A 21,307-nucleotide genomic window follows, 5' to 3' on the forward strand; every position below is an offset into this window, starting at 1 on the left:
GGGTAGAAGACCACTTACGATCATAGAATCACAGAACTGTAGCATTGTAAAGGGTGCTCCAAAGGTCCTCTAGTCTAACTCCCTGCAATGCAGGAACTTCCTCTCTTTCCCTTTTCTGCCTGGCAGCCTTTCCCTCAAACGCCATCCTTCTTTCTCTACAGATAATCTCCGCATTTCCCATGGCTGGCAGCAGCAACTGGACCCAGGTGACGGAGTTTGTTCTTCTGGGCTTCTCCGGGATCACGCATGGTCAGACATACCTGTTCCTGGTGTTCTTGGTGATCTACTTGGTCACCCTGTTGGGGAACCTCACCATAGTCGGCCTGATCCTGCTGGATCCCCACCTTCATAGCCCCATGTACTTCTTCCTCAGCCATTTGTCTTGCATGGACGTTTGCTACTCCTCCGTCACTGTCCCCAGCATTTTGGCCAACCTCCGCCGCCGCCACCACACCATCTCCTACCACCCGTGCCTGGTCCAGATGTTCTTCCTGATGGCTTTCTCAGGTTCTGAGTGCTGGCTGTTGGCCGCCATGGCATACGATCGCTATGCCGCCATTTGCCAGCCTTTGCGTTACTCGCACCTCATGAGCCCGCGTGTGTGCGTGCAGCTAGCCACCACCATCTGGGTCTCAGGTTTCTTGGACTCAGTGGTCCACGCAGCCTTGGCCTCCAATTTACACTTCTGCGGGGCCTTCCAGATCCACCATATCTTCTGCGACCTCCCGCCGCTGCTGAAAATCGCCTGTGGGAACAAGAGCCTCAACGAAATTGTCATTCAGGTAGCCACCATCTTTGTGGGCCTGAGCCCATTCCTGGTAGTCGTCATCTCCTACGTCTACATCTTGGCTTCCATCTTGCGGATCCGCTCCAACACCGGGCGGCGCAAGGCCTTCTCCACCTGCACCTCCCACATGATAGTGGTTGTCCTCTACTTCGGAAATGGACTGGTGAACTACTACCGCCCCAGCGCAGGTTACTCTCTGGAGATAGACACCCTGCTCTCCACCATGTATTGCATCATCACCCCTATGCTGAACCCGCTCATCTACAGCCTCCGAAACAAGGAGGTGAAGGGCGCCCTGAGGAAGGTTCTGGAAAGCCAGAGGAAGTTCTGCACTTCCTCTCGCAAGCAGTGAGAGCGCAGGTGAGCGGGAGGGAAGGAGAAGGTGCCAGCTGTCTTCCCTGCAAAGCCCAGTGGCCCCAAAAGAGGGCATGAAAGGAGGGGCTAGATTCCCTCAGTCTGTGGTTCTCACTAGGCTACCGGCCTTCCAGACTCCTTGGTTAACTCCTTAGTGGAAGGAGACAAACAAGAGGGGCAGCAGGGGAGACAGAAGCATGTGGGGTGAGAGGGAGTTAGTCCAAGAAAACTTGGGTTTTATTTGAAATTGTTCTAGACAAAGATACTCAACAGGCCTTTGGGGCCAGCTAATATAAATAGATAAACCCATTTTATTTCCCCAGAGAATCTTGGAAAATACTCTTCATTTTAAAATCTTCATTTATTTTCCGTTGCCGCTGACAGCTTTTGTTATGACTAAAGCTTTATATTTTGTTGCTCACAGCTGTGTTTCTTTTTAATGTAAGTGACCCAGAAAATGTTGTTGTTGGGTGGCAAATAAATATTGTCAATAAAGAACAAATACACAAACAAAACCACCAGTGCTTGCGCATTGTGCTTGGATGCTGAGTTAAGCCAAATCTTGAACTCTGTTGCGGTGAGTTGGGTGGGTGGGAAGAGGTGGGATTGGTAGGTTCATGAGCAAGTGTAAATCTGCGGGACCCTTCCCCAACTGTGTGAAGAAGCTTGCCAGAAGAAGAGTATCTTCAGCTGTTTCCAGAAAATACAAATAAGGGGCATCTGCCCTATTGTAGCACCCTGCTTGTGGTTAACGCTTAGCTGGAATGAAATATTCAACGCAGCAATAGAGAAATTAAAATAATAATTTATTTGTCAGACAAATAAATGAGAGGCACAGTGGTATATGGTTACCAAGCTCTGGCCTGGCCTCCTGCCATTATGGCCAGCACTTATATTCCCTTAATCCAGCCCCCTTTGCTCCTCCTGTGGCTGCCTCTGTCCAATCAGCCTGGTTGAATTTCCTATTGGCTGATTGCTATAACCAATCCTAAAAGATACACCCATATCCTCCTGTCCTTATATGGAACACAAAGAGCTATATATTGTTACATCTATAAATGACAAATAAGTAGTAATATATCTTACATGTGTCTCAACAAGGAATCTTAATTACCAGCTCACCTCTTGCCCTCCTTGCCCTATTGCCTTCTAAAACAAATGGTTAATCTTAAATTTTTATTTTAAACATATGTCAAGGATCTTGAGTTTCACATCAACATTGAAAGATCTCCTTCATTTGAAGGTTTCTAAACAAATGCCTGACAGCTATATATCAGGACTGCTTGGATGGCGTCTTCCTGTCTGGCAGGGGGGCTAGGCTGGTGGCTGACTTAATTTCAGGATAAATACAACTCTTACAACTATATGAAATAAGAATCTAGCATTTCTTAAATCCTTTGCATAATTACATTTAAGCAAATATATTTAATACATAACATAGGTAGCCTTTTAAAAGGAATAAGGCCTTTGTAAAGTAGAAAAGGAACTCAGTAAAAAGCCGCTTCAAAAGAAGCCTCTTCAGTTTACACCCCCCCCTTCAGCCAGCTGCTTTTCCCATTAGCTCTTTAACTCTCTCAGTTTAAGAAAGAAACAGCTTTAAAAAAGACTTCCCAAAAATGCTCTCCCAAAAATGCTCTCTTTCTGCCAGCTAGATGCTTCTCCATTTGGTCTTGGCCTTTTAACCTTAGAAAGAAGATCTGGCTCATTTTACTGGGAGGCACATTGGTATTATTTTACTATTTACTCATTCCTAATTATGTTTATCTCTGCCTTTTTTATCTTCTGTAACATGTAGGGTCAGTGTCCTCACTCTCAGTCTGTAATTCCAGCTTTTACGACTTTGAGAATTGTTTTCTGCTATAAATCAAGGGGCCCCTTTGTCTAGGAGGAAAACATTGCCAAGGTTCTCTAAGCAGCTGTCTTCTGCCTGGCATGAAACTTTTGAAAATCTTTAAGCTCTCTCTTTAATATACAAGCCCTGATCAAACATTAATAAAAATGCAGGCTTATGCCTGATGCCTCATTCCCCCCTTTAAAGCTCAAGGACCTTCATCCCAAGTGTCCTTGATAGCTTGACCTTCATCATATTCCTGAGGTAAAGCTCTGTATAGGGCCATGATATGAGGTAGAGTTTCATTCGAAATCATCTTGCTAATTGTACTTCTAAAACATGAAATGATACATGGCATCATACATAAAACCATTACCACTACTGTCAAGAAAAACAAGCAAGACAATAGTATCCCTTTGAGTCCTGTGACATTAGGTAACCAATTGGTGAGCCATCCCATATCCCATCCTTCCCATGTTTGTACTGGGACATGTGCTATATTCTCCATCTTTGTGGCCAACACACGGATTGCCTCACCATTATCTGAAATGTTAAAGCAACAGGCATTCCCTGTCAAGTTCAAGACTCCACATAGGCCTCCCTGCTTGGCAAGTACATAATCCATACCCATTTTCAGCTGCAAAATGGCGGCTCTACTTTCATCCAACTGTTGTGCAATAAGTCTCAAACTCTGGGCCGTTGCATTGGTTACAAGTTCCACTACTGCTTGCAATCGAATTATTCTGTTTAGATTATAAATAGGATCCCGTGCCCCTTGTATGAGCTCACCAGGATTCCAGGAGGCGGGATCATAATAGGCTATAATGCGCTCTGGTGGCCAATCATCAGTATCGCTCCAACTTTGGGTACTTCCTCCTGCTATACGAGAAATATCAGCGTTTCTTCGTGTACGCTTGGCCAAATTAGTGGGCATAATCCACATTGGTGGTAATACCCATCCCAGGAAACAAGTCCCACTCCATTTGGAGGGGAGTTTCTTGTATGCCCATTCTCCACATATCCACCACAACCATCGGGTCTGAGGTTTTTGGTACGTGGAGTACAGAAGGCGAAATATCAAAAGAGGTAGAGAGTTCACAGTGCAGTATGTTAGATTGCCTTTTTCTGTCACAGTTATGTTCCATACCACTTTCCATGCATGAATAAAAGGAGGTGCACAGGGCAAGGTATTCCGAGTTCGATAGGTAGTACCGTGTGCCCAGGTATGACTATTCTTAATATAATCCCAAGTATAGTGACAATGAGAAGAGCCTATCATGGTAGAATCAGCTGCATCTGATGATTTATGTACACAGAATTCCCCTTGTACAGGTATAACTCGTAATGGTTTAGTTGAGTTCCATCCGGGGAAATTCTGTATTTCTGTTTGGTGTGGCATTTCGCTTACCATACCAATGGCATCTAATGGTATCGGTAATAAGGGCATACCTCCCTCTGAATCATCTGGCCCAAGAGAGCAAACAAGGCAATTGGTCCTATTTGCAACATTGGCTACCATTTCAGCTAAACCTACCCACATATTGTGGTCATGGCGGAATCCATATTTAGCAAATTTGGTCAGATTCAAGGACCCTTCCCCTTCCCAAGGGATCAGGATTAATAATAAAATCATGTTGATGTCTAGCATATGCATTCCTTCCACAAAAGATTACCTTATTGTGATAGCAAATAAATATTAGTCCCAATATAATTCCTCCAGTGACAGAAATGGGGAACCACCAAGACCAAAACATATATCCCGAGGATCCCCAATGAGTAATATCTCTGTTAATTGTTCCACAAGGGGGGGCAGTCAATTAATTGTATAAAAGAATCTTCCCTTTCACAATCGCTGGTTCAGATGCTCCTCAAGCTTCAGGCGTGCGCAGGTCAGCCAGCTTCCAGGTTGTGGCTGCAGCAGGCCGGTCGTCTAATGTTGCCCGTGACCTAGCCCGTTCCCGGTAGGGCTAGATACAGGGGTTTTTGGAGAGAGTCAGTTTAAGAGGATTAGAGGGGTCACCTTTGCACGTCCAACTGCCTTCGGACTTCTTCAAACGGGAGTGATGAATCCAGGGGGTCACCTCAGCTACCTTCACCGCTGTTGGAGTAGAGAGCAAGACGGTGTAAGGTCCACGCCACTTAGGTGCAAGTGGATCACGTTTCCACTCTTTCACCCATACGCTATCGCCAGCCTGGAACTGATGAATCGGCTCGGCAATGCTGCACGGCGTGCGCTCGAGGGCCCACCTGTTAAGAGAAACAAAAACACGGGAGAGAGATTGCACTTGTCCCTGTGTCACATGGTCTCCTATTTGTTTGAGGTCAGCTGGAATATCCTGAACAAAGGAGGGCGGCCTCCCATACAGGAGCTCAAAAGGTGACAACTTAAGTCTTTTTGTGGGTGCACACCGAACACGAAACAGTGTTATGGGTAACACATCACTGCTGTGGCTAGCATCACCATCTTTTCCTTCTGCCACTTCTTCTTCTCTTGCTTCTCAGCCTCATCCCTATTCCGATAAACTCGGCGTGCAATGGCCATAATTTGGCTCATCAGCATCCCTTCCCATCCTTCTGATTTCTGAATTTTCTTACGAATGTCAGAAGCGCACTGGGCCACAAATGTAGCAGTAATCATTCTGCTGTTTTCAGGGGCTTCAGGGTCAAAAGGAGTCCATATACGATAGACTTCTTGCAGCCTCTCTAAAAAGTCTCCTGGACTCTCATTTGGTTTCTGTTCTACTTCTGAGACTTTAGACATATTAGTAGGCTTCTGGCATGCCCTGCGGATACCTTGCACAAGCGTCTGGCGGTAAGTGGTAAGTCTGGCCAGGTGAATTGCATTGTTTGGATCCCAATTAGGATCTTCCAAGGGAAAGTTGTCTTGGAGATGACGGTCAATATTAAAAATATTTCCCACTCTGGCCTGCTCACGCAAATATATCTGTGCCTTTTCAATTATGTCTCTCCTTTCCTCAGTGGTGAACAGAGTATTCAGGAGCTGGCGGCAATCTGTCCAAGTAGGACTATGAGTATTTATTATTGAAGTCACCAAGTCCATCATAGCCTGAGGTTTTTCTGCAAAAGATGGGGTGTGTGTTTTCCAATTCATCAGATCTGTAGTCGTGAATGGAATATATTGCAGGGTCGAAGTTCGAGGTGGCCGTGGTCCAGGTTGCCCGTTAACCAGCACAGGCTCCTCAAGTGCATCAAATACTCTTCTGAGAGGGGCTACTACGTGATCTTTCTCTTCGCTTTGCTCTAGGGGCCTCAAATCATAGGGGATGGTATTTGTCCCAAGGCGTTCTTTTAGCAGCTTTATACGCCTGGCTGTATTGCTTGCTGACCGATTAAGGTCTCCCTGTAACTTCTGTAATAATTCTCTAGGACTTGGATGTACAGGGGTTTGGGGTAGGCAATCAGTTGTTCCACTAAAAGAGACTGTAGATGGAGTTCTACTGGGACTCACAGATGGAATAACCACTTCTGCTTGGGCTTCATTATAGGCCTCCAATGCCTCCTGAAGATATTTATCATAATCTATCAAGGAATCAAGTTCTGTGACTCCAGCCCCATTATTCATTCCACTTTCTTGCCTTGGGGTTACAACTGGTGGAGTGTTTGGATTAGGCTCCCTTCGATGTGGAGCATAGGGTGGAGGTGGAAGCAGCTCTTCCTCTGGTCCCTCAAAAATGGGTTTGAGTTTATTTGGCAAGATTCCTTTCCTAGCTTCGGCTTTTACAGCCAATAATTTGCATTGTTTGACTTTGCATTCCCTTATCCATGGAGGATTTTTATTTAATGTGCTCAGCCAAGAATCTATATATGAAAATTGTTCTGGGCACCCTCCAGTTTCTTTGGCGATGTTAGACCAAAGTTTGCTTACTAAATTTATATCAAAGGTTCCCTGAGATGGCCATTCAGTATTTTGCTTCGGCCACTCTAATTCACATAACGTTCTCAGGCGCTCTGGCGTCATTTTGACTCCATACGCCCCTGAGAAGGCTTTCTTAAAATTATTTAACATACATTCAAGAGGTGTATTTTCCCCTTTTGAACCCCCAACTCCCATTGTATGGCCCTGTGAAGTATCCACTCAGTCACTCACACACACGCTTCGTGGGTTTCCTTGCCTAGTGAAGTCGCCTTACTAGGAACCGAAGTACTGCCCACTCCACACTCAGGTCAGCTACAGATTGCTCTGTACTTTCTCACACATACAATGCGCTAGATACTTCACCACACTCTACCTCCCAACTTTCCTTTCCCTACACCAGATCACCATCTGATGTACCCAACCACCTAGCGTACTCAGTTCCCACTTACTGAGACGCAGAAGTTTGATCAAGACTTCTCTTCCTCCCAATTAATTGGAGGGCCAAAAATCCCTTTGTGCACTTACCCTTGGTTGGTTCCGTTTCCCCCCGGTCTGTCGCCGCCAGTGAGCAGGGTATCAGACAGACGAGACTTCTGCGTTCCCCCTGGAAAAATTTACCAGTGCGCGCTGGGTAAGCAGTTTAGAGATCCTCTCTCTTGTACCCTGCCCAATAGGGCGAAGGGGCTGCGTTCCAGCAGACCACTTATCCGAGTCACAGGAGCACCATAAAATGTAGCACCCTGCTTGTGGTTAACGCTTAGCTGGAATGAAATATTCAACGCAGCAATAGAGAAATTAAAATAATAATTTATTTGTCAGACAAATAAATGAGAGGCACAGTGGTATATGGTTACCAAGCTCTGGCCTGGCCTCCTGCCATTATGGCCAGCACTTATATTCCCTTAATCCAGCCCCCTTTGCTCCTCCTGTGGCTGCCTCTGTTCAATCAGCCTGGTTGAATTTCCTATTGGCTGATTGCTATAACCAATTCTAAAAGATACACCCATATCCTCCTGTCCTTATATGGAACACAAAGAGCTATATATTGTTACATCTATAAATGACAAATAAGTAGTAATATATCTTACATGTGTCTCAACAAGGAATCTTAATTACCAGCTCACCTCTTGCCCTCCTTGCCCTATTGCCTTCTAAAACAAATGGTTAATCTTAAATTTTTATTTTAAACATATGTCAAGGATCTTGAGTTTCACATCAACATTGAAAGATCTCCTTCATTTGAAGGTTTCTAAACAAATGCCTGACAGCTATATATCAGGACTGCTTGGATGGCGTCTTCCTGTCTGGCAGGGGGGCTAGGCTGGTGGCTGACTTAATTTCAGGATAAATACAACTCTTACAACTATATGAAATAAGAATCTAGCATTTCTTAAATCCTTTGCATAATTACATTTAAGCAAATATATTTAATACATAACATAGGTAGCCTTTTAAAAGGAATAAGGCCTTTGTAAAGTAGAAAAGGAACTCAGTAAAAAGCCGCTTCAAAAGAAGCCTCTTCAGTTTACACCCCCCCCCTTCAGCCAGCTGCTTTTCCCATTAGCTCTTTAACTCTCTCAGTTTAAGAAAGAAACAGCTTTAAAAAAGACTTCCCAAAAATGCTCTCCCAAAAATGCTCTCTTTCTGCCAGCTAGATGCTTCTCCATTTGGTCTTGGCCTTTTAACCTTAGAAAGAAGATCTGGCTCATTTTACTGGGAGGCACATTGGTATTATTTTACTATTTACTCATTCCTAATTATGTTTATCTCTGCCTTTTTTATCTTCTGTAACATGTAGGGTCAGTGTCCTCACTCTCAGTCTGTAATTCCAGCTTTTACGACTTTGAGAATTGTTTTCTGCTATAAATCAAGGGGCCCCTTTGTCTAGGAGGAAAACATTGCCAAGGTTCTCTAAGCAGCTGTCTTCTGCCTGGCATGAAACTTTTGAAAATCTTTAAGCTCTCTCTTTAATATACAAGCCCTGATCAAACATTAATAAAAATGCAGGCTTATGCCTGATGCCTCACTATCTCAACATGGATGTTGAACCAGCAGCAGGGCCTTCTCAGTAGTGGCACCCACCCTGTGGAATGCCCTCCCATCAGATGTCAAAGAAATAAACAACTATTTGACTTTTAGAAGACACTTGAAGGTAGCCTTGTTTAGGGAAGTTTATAATGTTTGATGTTTTATCGTGCTTTTAATATTCTGTTGGGAGCTGCCCAGAATGGCTGGGGTGTAAACAACAACAACAACAACAACAACAACAACAACAACAATTCTTACTACACAAAACAGGAGCAGCCACTCTGAAGGCACTGCTCCAAACTGCCATGGACTAAGCTTTGGATATTTCAGGGACTTCAAGGATAGCCTCTCCTGCAGAACATAGTGACCTCCTGGGACTATAAGGGATAAGGTGGCCTCAGACAAAGTGTTCCATGCTGGGGGAGTTTGCCCCCACAACCAGCTTAACTGCTGCAACGGGCAGCCTCCAGAGCAGCCTTGAGAGTAGCCTCACACAGAAGCACAGAACCATAGAGTTGGAAGGGACCCCAAGGGTCCTCTAGTCCAACCCTCTGCAATGCAGGAATCTCAGCGAAAGCATCCATGACAGATGGCCATCCAACCTCTGCTTAGAAACCTCCAAGGAAGGAGAGCCCACCACCTTCCAAGGGAGTCCCTTCCACTGTTAAGCAGTTCTTGTCATCAGAAAGCTCTTCCTGATGTTGAGTCAGAATCCCCTTTCTTGTAATTGAAGCCTTGGGTTTTAGTCCTACCCTCCAGCACAGGAGTAAACAAACTTGCTCCATCTTCCATGGGAGAGCCCTTAATGTCTGGACCTCCTCCATGGAAGAAGACTCTCTTCCTCTCTGGTCCAGGTACAGCCCAGGACCCTGGAAGCCTCCCAAAAGCTGTGCCCTTCCACACGTCCTGCGTTGGCTACTGCTTCCACATTCTTACTAGCCACAGTCACTAGAGTCTCCTCCTCTTTGTCCTAACTGCCTACAACTTTGGTGGCTGGCAGGTGAGAGATAGAATTTTAATTTCCCCATAGCTCTTCCTTCCTTGCTTTCTCACCTGGCTTAACAACATCCACACAGGAGCTCCAAGGGTGAAAATGAGTCTCAAAGGGAATTTAAATCTCGTCAGGAGGACACACTTTCCATAACATGACTTAATAGCTCTGAGGTTACTGCTGGCCTCCTGCCCCCTCCCTACCAGCAATTAAGGGTGCCCCAATTAAAGGACACCATCCATTGTGCTTGGCTCTAGCATACCTGCAAAAAATCCTACCCCCATGGGACAAATTGATTCACTGCAGCTGCAGCCTTCCTCTCTGTGGATTCTGGGTGCACAGATATCCCCATGGTCAACACACAAGGTAACAATTGCTGCCCTACAAGGAAAGACAGCCAGCAACCCACAAGGCAGGCAGCAGAGAAGTTTGCTCACAATGAACATGGGCCCTGGTGTCAACATGAGATCTTCAAGGCCCTTTCTTGGTGTCGCATTTGGAGAAGAGATTTTGCCCAAGCTGCCTCCTCACAACTGGTTGTATTCAGAACTCCTAGTGGTGGGAAATTAGGGCCTTAATGTATCTTCTTCCCAGGGTAAACTGAAGTTCAAGGTCTCCATTTCCCAAGGTGAGGAGGAGAAGGAATCCAGAGTTGGCCAGCCATCAGCAGCTAACTAGTTAGCAAGAAACGGTGAGTTGTCATTTACCCACCTTCCAAAAGACTGGAGTCTTCTTTGATTGAGGGCAATGCAAGGAATGTGTTACCGTGAAATGAGAAGGGAGAGAGAAGTTCAAAGAGGGACTGGAGCTCATTGCCAGAGCAGCTGCATTGCAAGCAGAATGTCCTTGGGTCAATCTTTTGGGCATCTCCAATTTAAAGCATCTTGGGTACCAGGCAGGGAGAAAGTCCTCGCCTCTGTGCCCAACCCTGAGAGCTGCTGCCAGCCAGAGTCAGTTGTGCAGCTCGGGCTGGACTTTGGAGCCATGGGGACTCCCAGATGACCACCCAGAGAGTGGTAGTTGGTGGGGGCACCAGCAAACAAGCCCCTCCTGGTCCCTACAGCATCCTTCCATTTATTTGCTCTTTTTAAATTCATAGTTAGCAGCTAAGCATATGCAAGTACTCATTAACAAAACGAGCATAATAGAGCTTTAAGCCACCAGTGTCAATGTGGTATTTTTTTAAAAAAAATCATTTTTATTGAGTTTTGCCACTGAGTCCGTTCACAGAGGGGATCGTACTGAACTTTCTAGTGAAAGATTGGCATGTTTAATTATTCCACTGAAATCAGTGGGAGTTGAAATTGTCTAATGGATATCTGTCATACTCCTGTTGCCAGACAACAGCATGTAGAGCTTGGTGGAGTGTGTGGCCAAAAATAAAAAATAAAACCAGAAGAGTCTCTGAGTTATGCTTGACATACAATGTCAAGTCTGTTCTGAGGGTCAGGCAAACAGCAATCAACATGGTCAGGTGAGCCAGAGGTCAGGGATGACCATGAAGCCAAGAGTCCAGACAGAGAGCAGGAAGCAGCAAAGTATGGCCAGGAACCACAGGCACTGTTTCCAGCATCTAAAGTCAGGCATAGACAAACTCCGGCCCTCCAGATGTTTGGGACTACAATTCCCATCATCTCTAGCTAGTGGGACCAGTGGTCAGGGATGATGGGAATTGTAATCCCAAACATCTGGAGGGCAGGAGTTTGCCTATGCCAGATCTAAGTGCTGCTGGAAGTTCTACCTAAGAAGGCTGAAGCCGGCTGGTTCTCATCAGTGCCTTCTCCTCTGTGACCTGGAAGGCTGATCAGGTGCAGGTGGAGTCACTCTTCCATCTCCCCCTCCAGGCTGCTGTTCAGCAGGTGAAGCTGACTCCTGGCCCAGGAAAATATCAGAGTCACCCCTCTTTCCCCCCATCCTCACCCCTAAGTTTTAGACTTAGGACACCGGGATAGTTCAAGGCAACCCGAATGCACCTCCTTGTTTCGGTTGGAGATAGGAGACATGTGGATTTAGGGTTTTACCAAAATGGTGCATTTGAGGAGACATTTGAAGGGGGGGGGGAGTATAGTTGCCTCTTGGTGTTATTTTTGAAATAAACACTGGGGAATGCAAATGAGAATGGAGGGGGGGAATCTTCTTCTGAATTGAACTTGATAGTACAGATATCTTTCTATAGCAGAGTGACCCCTGAAGCCTTTTAACTTCCCTCAACGCTGCATTTATCTCTCCTCAGATCCCCCTCTTTCCTTCCTCATGGACACAGAGAATCAAACCCAGGTTGGGGAGTTTATCTTCTTGGGTCTCTCCAGAGCCCCAGGTGACCAAGTCTCCCTCTTCTTCGTCTTCCTAGCTGCCTATTTGGCCATCGTCACGGGCAACCTCATGATATTAATCGTGGTCCTGATGGATTCCCGCCTTCACAGCCCCATGTACTTTTTCCTGAGTCACCTGTCTTGCTTGGACATTTGTGTTTCTTCTGTCGTTGTGCCAAAGATCCTAGTGAACTTCCTGCGCCAGAGTCACTCCATCTCCTACAACCAGTGCCTGGCACAAGCTTTCTTTCTGATTGGCTTTGCTGGGTGTGAGCCTGCCCTGTTGGCCGTCATGGCCTATGACCGCTATGCCGCCATTTGCCAGCCATTGCACTACAGCCGTCTCATGAGGAACAGGCTGTGCATCCATCTCGCTGTGGCCTCCTGGGTCTGGGGCTTCCTGGACTCAGCAATTCACACTGCCTTGGCCTCCAGGCTTCGCTTCTGTGGAGCCAACCAGATTCCACAAATCTTTTGCGATGTGCCACCACTGTTGAAGATCGCCTGCAGTGATACGAACATCAATGAATTGGCCACTCACATCACCAGCATCTTTGTGGGCCTGGCTCCCTTCCTCTTCATCATCTTCTCCTATTTCTACATCTTGGCCTCCATTCTGAAGATTCACTCCAACACTGGCAGGAAGAAAGCCTTCTCCACCTGTGGCTCACACTTGGTTGTGGTCACTCTCTGTGTCGGAAACGGGTTCCTAAACTACAACCGCCCAAGCACCGGCTACTCTCTGGAGATAGACACACTGATCTCCGCGATGTTCTGCATCGTCACCCCCATGCTGAACCCCCTCATCTACAGCCTCCGCAATAAGGAGGTGAAGGAAGCGCTGAGGAAGGTTCTGAACTGCCGAAGGACAGTTTGAATCTCATTTCTGGATGTCTATATTGCAGGGTCTCATTGGAACATGTCTGCTGAAACAGTGAAATTGATAAGTGGGAATTAATGAAGAGGGAGAAGCTGTAGACACTGACAAACCCAATGAGAGAGTCTTTCCTTAATATTATGGGTGGATAACACCTTCCAAGGCATGACTGGAATGCCAGGGTGGGAAGAGAGGGAGGAAGGGTAGGTGGGCTTTGCTTAGTGAGGCACCTCATTTGTTTCCAGTCCAAGCCTAAGAAATCTCATCTAACAGCTCTCCGGTTACAGTGTTTGGAGTGGGGCAATGGTAGCATCTTGAAACCAGGAACATTTTTTCCACTGGCTCCATTGTTTTGTTAGTTTTTTGAGAGCTAGAACATAGGGAGATGATAGGGAAAAGGTGTGCTTGTTGGAGACTCTAGCAGGTGGCAGCAGAGGGCAGCTTAGATGGCTCTGCGGCGTCAAGCCAATAGGAATTGCGAGGGTTGCTCTAGGCTTCCCTTCCTAGGTAAATTTCAGCAATAGTGATTTCAGTCAGCAGTGCTTTGTCCCATGAAACATCTTAGAAATACAACATAAGTCCAAAAATCCAAACTGTGTTTCTCCCTTACAGCCTGCATTTCAGTCTCCATTGGCCTTAGACTGTGCAGTTCTTGGAGACCCATTTATGTCCTTTTAATTCTCTGCAGCATTCATAGAAATAGCCACCGTGCTTTCAAGACGGCGGATTTGCAACTCCATAGCTTCATCACATGATCAAAGGTTACACACAGTTTAGAATAAAACAACCAACAGGTAATTATTAGCACATTTAGGAGCTTAGAGTCCCTCAAAAAACTACTGTGGAAAAACCCCATGTTAGCAAGACATATTTAGCCATTTTTCCATTTTAAACCTTCATTAATACACATGCATTTTCCATTTCTGTGGCAATTAAACCAATTATACTTAAGAGGCCCCACCCTACAACATTGCTTCCAACCTCTTCTGTTGGGGGGGGGGAAGAGATGACTTTTTCTGGGCTTTTTCATCTTCCTTCCTTAAGGGATATGACAATATCTTTAGCACAGAGGGGCAGCCATAATCTGGGACCTTTCTTTGGGCAGACTCATAGAGTTGGAAGGTGTCCCAAGAGTTATCTAGTGCAACCCCTTGCAACATGAGTGCCAGGACCGGTCTGTATTTTCTCCTGACAAGGTGGGCCTTGCAACACAACCACCCTCTCTACTCCCCGCCCACCTTCTCTGGCCCTGGGATCCTCCCACCTGGCTCTCCTCACCGGATCACCTGGAAGCAGCAGTTGACATTTCCATTCCACCTTAAGCAGCAGACGTGTGGAATTGTTGCGTGTCACATGTCTGTTTACATTCTGGCACAGCTCGCTGGGAACTTCCATTGTGTGTATAGCTTTTGCTTTTGGCTGTTCTCTCTGAGACGACATGAGAGAGAGACGATATGTTTCTTTGTCCTGATTTATGCTTAATAAATCTGTAGTTGTAGTATGCTTCCACAAGCCTCACGCCTATTCTGTGTGCGCAGGTCGATCTGCTGATAGTGTGCCCTGGCTCAGAAGCCCGGGTTGCTGATTTACGTCAGGGCAGAGGTGATGGTCTCCACAGCAGGATAGCTGGAAGGAGATGACCCTGGCCTCCCAGCCCTCTGCATGCCAACACTGTGGCCCTGGGATCCTCCCACCTGGCTCTCCTCACCGGATCTCCTGGAAGCAGCAGCAGATTCCCCAACGGAATGTCCCCACACCAGCTGTCTTGGTCCACATTGTAGCTGCTACATCAATCACTGAAGTTCACGCCTACCAGAGCAAACATTTCAGGTTGGAGAGAGTGGGGAAGAAGGAGAAGTGGGGTTTGCTTAGTGAGAAAACTTCGTTTCTCCTGATCCGAGGCTCATCCAACATGCCTCCAAGCATGTGACATCGTAAAACCATGAAGTTTTTATAACTGGCGACTTCTGGGTTGGCGCGGACAGCTAATGGTGGATTCCCTCCGAGCTCCGGAGGGAATCGGCTCCGCTGGGGACGGGTCCTGCCGCGATGGCGACGCGGGGACCCTCAAAAACCTCAGGCGCGGATGCCTGAGGACCTGGTGACTCGGTGGGCACCTTAAGCGCCCTCCCCGATTCACGAAGAGCCTTTTTAAAGGCTACGGAGAGGATACAGAGAGTGGCGTGGTGCTGAGAGTAAACCGCTACCCCAGCGGAGCGAAGCCGTGTGCCATGGCTGAAGAGCGCTGACTTGTTTCCTTAAATTCGGACTTGAAAAGAAGCAACCCGTGAGTAGAGGATTTGGACTTTAAAATAAAATTATCTTTGAATTGGATACGACCGGGGGATGTGTCAAAAGGAAGTCCACACCCCCCTTCCTGCAGAAGATTTAAAGCAACGGTAGAGAACTAAGCTGGAGAGCCTACCCTTTTGGGGTGAGTTAATAAGACATTAACTTTCACGATTTGACAAAACAAGTTTTGAGCTGGAGTGCAAGAGTGGAATTTTAGAAGATTTTCTTTTTGTCTTGTGTAACCCCCCCTCCCGGGCCCGGGAGCGTCCTGTCTCTAAGTCTGCTGAAGAGGAAAGGAGTTTGACAGCTGTCAAAACTGTCAAACGGGCAATTTAAAGTAAAAAATCTTTTAACCTAAGATCCCTCTGGACTAAAAGTGATACAATTGAACTAAAGTCGTTGGAAACAAAGAAACTAACGAGGCAGAGGGCTGTTGGAAAAAGGATTACTAAGTATCAGATTCCCTCTAGGGGGATTTCTGAGACATTACAATGGCAGTGGATGGAAAGTTACTAGCGGAGCTAGAAAAAACATTCCAGCTGGTTGGAATTTTACAAGAGCAGAGTCTAGCTATGAACAAACAGCTCATGACCTTGACTTTTGGAATAAACAGCTCTGCTGAATGTACTGAGGATTTGAATAAGAAAGAACCCACAGCTGAATTGGAAGAGATATCTCAAGAATTGAAGACTAAACAAGGAGAGGAGGAAACTCAGATGGAAAGTACCAACCAGGAAGTGACACTAGTGGAGTATAAACAAGAAGACTCTTGGATAACATGGATTACAAATCTGCAAAAGATGAGAAAGATGAAGGAGGAGGCCTCTAGAGCATTTGGAATACAGGAACTTAAAATAAAGAAGAAATATGACTGGGGCCTCCACCTCAAAGATGAAGGGTTTGTGAATCTTTTGCAGCAATGGTTTTCAAGCTTTCTTGTGGAAAGAAGATTTGGTTTGAAAGAGACAGAACTTCCTCGAGTTTTATTGATCAACATAAAGGACTACCAACAAGACCGGCGGAGAGGGACTGAAAGAGATATGAAGGCCTTGGACGTGAGGAACCCAGGCTAAGAACTGTTATTATGGACTTATATTTGGGAAGGGACGCAAACCGGGGATGGAAGGGGGGGGGGGGAAATAGAATTTCAATAACACTCATGAATTTTTGGTTTAATTAATATTTTTATCTAATATAAACTGGGAAATCGGTGGGAGGGAACCTGAGTCCAACTTAGGAAAGAGTCTAAATTTTTGTATAAGAAGATTATACTAAGATAGTGAAGAGGAGAAATAATAATTTGCTGATATAATTATGGAAATTGGGATGCTTGAAGGGGTGTGGGGGGAAGTCAAGGAACAAGTTTATGAAAACAAGATTTTTGAAATTATGCATGTTTTTGTCTTTGTCTATTAGTGTGTGTCATGTCTCTACAAAATGTGGAAAACTAATAAAAATTTTATTAAAAAAAAGTTTTTATAACTGGCTTCACTCTTTTATAAATTCTTTGAGAGATGAAACACCTTGCTGCAGTTGACATGGCTGCCAATAGAGGACCATGGCAACTTTATTGCTTGATGACCTCTTACATGTTCATGTATATGGCAAGATATATGTACAGTGGTACCTCAGGGTACATACGCTTCAGGTTACATATGCTTCAGGTTACATACACTTCAGGTTACACACTCCGCTAACCCAGAAATAGTGCTTCAGGTTAAGAACTTTGCTTCAGGATGAGAACAGAAATCGGGCTCCGGCTGCGCGGTAGCAGCAGGAGGCCCCATTAGCTAAAGTGGTGCTTCAGGTTCACCCCAAGTTCACCATCAGATCACATAGCATGTCTATGGCTACAGCCTGCACCAAAAGAATCATGCACCCACTGTTTCATGGGGCCGCAATGGCGCAAAAATGTGGTTACAAAGCACAGATCCACATTGATCCTCAGGATTTTTGCATTGGGCTACCCCAAAGTCACCATCAGCTCACATGTCTGTGGCCACAGCATGAACCACAAAAATCATACATCCACTGTTTTGTTCAGATTTTATTTTTCTTGTTTTCCTCCTCTAAAAACTAGGCACGTCTTTTTGTCAGGTGTGCCTTATGGAGCGAAAAATACGGTAGCTATTCCCTGACCCCCTCGGGTCCCACCCTGCACCCTTGGCACCAATGTTTTCTACCAAGGCAAATAAACCCCGGGGGAGAGATGTCTTTCCCTGGGCTGCTTCATCTTTCTTCCTTGTGACGCAAATGCCCACCATTCAGGGGATTCTCAAACACTCAAGAACAGCCCTCTTCCCTGACAGAGTTGGACCCACAGGATGCAGGCAGGACACAGCCTTGTTTGAGGGTCTCTGGTGGGGAGGCCAGCCATAACCTGGGACCTTTCTTTGGCAGAACATGAGTCCAAGGTGAAAGGTGGAGACCTTAAAACCCACCTAGTCTCTCTCCTTCTTCCATCTCTGGCCTGGGGATCCTTCTGCCTGGCTCTCCTCACTGGGTGACCTGGAAGCAGGAGCAGCATCTGAAACCAACGCTCTCTACAGCCTTCCAGGAGCAGCCGCAGCTTCCCTCTGAGTTCATTCGGCAGGAAGATGCCAGGTGAGGAGCAGAGAAAGGAAGGGAGCCGTGAATTGGCCCCCAGACCCAAGAAAGGTTTCGTTTGCAATGGGGATTGAGGGAGGAATCTCTCATCTGTAGGCACCAGTTTGTTGAAAAGCATGCAGATTTTAAACTGGCTGTTGTCTAACACTGTGCAGGGTGGTTAAATGAATCAGAGACAAAAGAAAGGGAGAAAGCAATCTGGGAAATGGGTGCAGGCTGTCTGATTTACAGCTGGTCCCAAAGCGATGCAATCTTCCATGCAGGACAGCAAAGCTTCGAAATTCTCACAGTGCTAAGCAACCTGCTTGGGTTGGATTCACTCTGTCCAGAGTAAGGATGGGCAGAACTCTCAATTTCTCATTTTTGCACAGCAGTTTGAGAATCATTTCCTTCAACCCCACAAGGAGATTCACCAGCATTTTGGTGCAAAGTTCTCCTAATATACAGATTTTTGCAAAGAAATTCCCTGCGATATAACCCCTCTCTGTGTGTGTTATTTGCACTGTGCTGTGTATTTATATGCTCACTTAACCCCAGGATATGCATTGTGTACACGCTACTTGAATGGAGAACTGCATTGCCAAATCCAGGGGAGTGTGAATTTCAACCAGTGCCTGAGTTTTGAGTTCCATATTGTTTCAGCAAGTGCAAATTAGGAAGGTTTTCCTTTAAATGTGGGCTGAATCTAATACCATGCCCCCCAACCCTAGCCCAGAGTGACATTATGCTTCTTAAAATCCTGCCAACGGAGGTGGCAATTTAAAAGAAGCGTTGAGCACAGAGAAAAGGGAGCTTCAAAACACTCTGTGGTGCGAGTTTTCTGGTGTTCAGTTCTGTGTTCTACCAGTCTCTATTTCTGCTTGTAGAAATTTGCTTGCTTGCTTTTGAAAAACAAAACACCCTCAGTGTCTCTCCATGCCTGCTTTCTTCAAACTTCTGCCATTATTAAAACCCACGATTTTGGTCCCTTTCCTCCTCCACTCCACTTTAGCTTCTGCCATTGTTTCTGTAAAGCAAGAAACCATGCACTCCAGCTGTCTTTTAAAGGTATGGTGTGGATCTGGAACACATGAAAAGGAGTGTTGACTGGACACATATCTGTTTATAGCAGGATGACTACAACTGGGCTTCCCTCAACTTCACTTTTCTCTCTTCTCAGATCCTCCTCTTTCCTTCTTCATGGATGTAGAGAATCAAACACAGGTACAAGAGTTTATCTTCTTGGGCCTCTCCAGAGCCCCGAGCGACCAAGCTCCCCTCTTCTTGGTCTTCCTAGCTGCCTATTTGGCCATCGTCACGGGCAACCTCATGATATTAATCGTGGTCCTGATGGATTCCCGCCTTCACAGCCCCATGTACTTTTTCCTGAGTCACCTGTCTTGCTTGGACATTTGTGTTTCTTCTGTCGTTGTGCCAAAGATCCTAGTGAACTTCCTGCGCCAGAGTCACTCCATCTCCTACAACCAGTGCCTGGCACAAGCTTTCTTTCTGATGGGTTTTGTTGGATGTGAGCCTGCCCTGTTGGCCGTCATGGCCTATGACCGCTATGCCGCCATTTGCCAGCCATTGCACTACAGCCGTCTCATGAGGAACAGGCTGTGCATCCATCTCGCTGTGGCCTCCTGGGTCTGGGGCTTCCTGGACTCAACAATTCACACTGCCTTGGCCTCCAAGCTTCGCTTCTGTGGAGCCAACCAGATTCCACAAATCTTTTGCGATGTGCCACCACTGTTGAAAATCGCCTGCAGTGATACGAACATCAATGAACTGGCCACTCACATCACCAGCATCTTTGTGGGCCTGGCTCCCTTCCTCTTCATCATCTTCTCCTATTTCTACATCCTGGCCTCCATTCTGAGGATTCACTCCAACACTGGCAGGAAGAAAGCCTTCTCCACCTGTGGCTCACACTTGGTTGTGGTCACTCTCTGTGTTGGAAACGGGTTCCTAAACTACAACCGCCCAAGCACCGGCTACTCTCTGGAGATAGACACACTGATCTCCGCGATGTTCTGCATCGTCACCCCCATGCTGAACCCCCTCATCTACAGCCTCCGCAATAAGGAGGTGAAGGAAGCGCTGAGGAAGGTTCTGAACTGCCGAAGGACAGTTTGAATCTCATTTCTGGATGTCTATATTGCAGGGTCTCATTGGAACATGTCTGCTGAAACAGTGAAATTGATAAGTGGGAATTAATGAAGAGGGAGAAGCTGTAGACACTGACAAACCCAATGAGAGAGTCTTTCCTTAATATTATGGGTGGATAACACCTTCCAAGGCATGACTGGAATGCCAGGGTGGGAAGAGAGGGAGGAAGGGTAGGTGGGCTTTGCTTAGTGAGGCACCTCATTTGTTTCCAGTCCAAGGCTAAGAAATCTCATCTAACAGCTCTCCGGTTACAGTGTTTGGAGTGGGGCAATGGTAGCATCTTGAAACCAGGAACATTTTTTCCACTGGCTCCATTGTTTTGTTAGTTTTTTGAGAGATAGAACATAGGGAGATGATAGGGAAAAGGTGTGTTTGTTGGAGACTCTAGCAGGTGGCAGCAGAGGGCAGCTTAAATGGCTCTGTGGCGTCAAGCCAATAGGAATTGCGAGGGTTGCTCTAGGCTTCCCTTCCTAGGTAAATTTCAGCAATAGTGATTTCAGTCAGCAGTGCTTTGTCCCATGAAACATCTTAGAAATACAACATAAGTCCAAAAATCCAAACTGTGTTTCTCCCTTACAGCCTGCATTTCAGTCTCCATTGGCCTTAGACTGTGCAGTTCTTGGAGACCCATTTATGTCCTTTTAATTCTCTGCAGCATTCATAGAAATAGCCACCGTGCTTTCAAGACGGCGGATTTGCAACTCCATAGCTTCATCACATGATCAAAGGTTACACACAGTTTAGAGTAAAACAACCAACAGGTAATTATTAGCACATTTAGGAGCTTAGAGTCCCTTAAAAAACTACTGTGAAAAAACCCCATGTTAGCAAGACACATTTAGCCATCTTTCCATTTTAAACTTTCATTAATACACAGGCATTTTCCATTTCTGTGGCAGTTAAACCAATTCTACTTAAGGGACCCCATCCTACAACATTGCTTCCAACCTCTTCTGTTGGGGGGGGGGGAAGAGATGACTTTTTCTGGGCTTTTTCATCTTCCTTCCTTAAGGGATATGACAATATCTTTAGCACAGAGGGGCAGCCATAATCTGGGACCTTTCTTTGGGCAGACTCATAGAGTTGGAAGGTGTCCCAAGAGTTATCTAGTGCAACCCCTTGCAACATGAGTGCCAGGACCGGTCTGTATTTTCTCCTGACAAGGTGGGCCTTGCAACACAACCACCATCTCTACTCCCCGCC

At 46.0% G+C, this 21,307-nt stretch overlaps 3 protein-coding genes across 3 annotated transcripts; all 3 read left to right on the forward strand.

Moving 5' to 3' along the window:
• Window positions 1-179: 179 nt before the first annotated feature.
• Window positions 180-1,139, forward strand: LOC308596884 (olfactory receptor 5V1-like; the record flags this gene model as incomplete). Its single annotated transcript, XM_081212188.1, has 1 exon — window positions 180-1,139. The coding sequence occupies one exon, from the start codon at window positions 180-182 to the stop codon at window positions 1,137-1,139; it is 960 nt and encodes a 319-aa protein (XP_081068314.1).
• Window positions 1,140-12,121: 10,982 nt separating this feature from the next.
• On the forward strand, window positions 12,122-13,057 carry LOC308595771 (olfactory receptor 5V1-like; the record flags this gene model as incomplete). The annotated part of the gene is made up of 1 exon (XM_081210472.1): window positions 12,122-13,057. One exon carries the CDS (start codon window positions 12,122-12,124, stop codon window positions 13,055-13,057), a length of 936 nt encoding a protein of 311 aa, XP_081066598.1.
• Window positions 13,058-19,135: 6,078 nt separating this feature from the next.
• Window positions 19,136-20,071, forward strand: LOC308596023 (olfactory receptor 5V1-like; the record flags this gene model as incomplete). Its single annotated transcript, XM_081210793.1, has 1 exon — window positions 19,136-20,071. One exon carries the CDS (start codon window positions 19,136-19,138, stop codon window positions 20,069-20,071), a length of 936 nt encoding a protein of 311 aa, XP_081066919.1.
• Between the last annotated feature and the right edge of the window lie 1,236 nt (window positions 20,072-21,307).

The sequence above is a fragment of the Podarcis bocagei genome (genome assembly GCF_964188305.1).
Source record: "Podarcis bocagei genome assembly, chromosome: 10".
Classification (NCBI taxonomy): domain Eukaryota; kingdom Metazoa; phylum Chordata; class Lepidosauria; order Squamata; family Lacertidae; genus Podarcis; species Podarcis bocagei.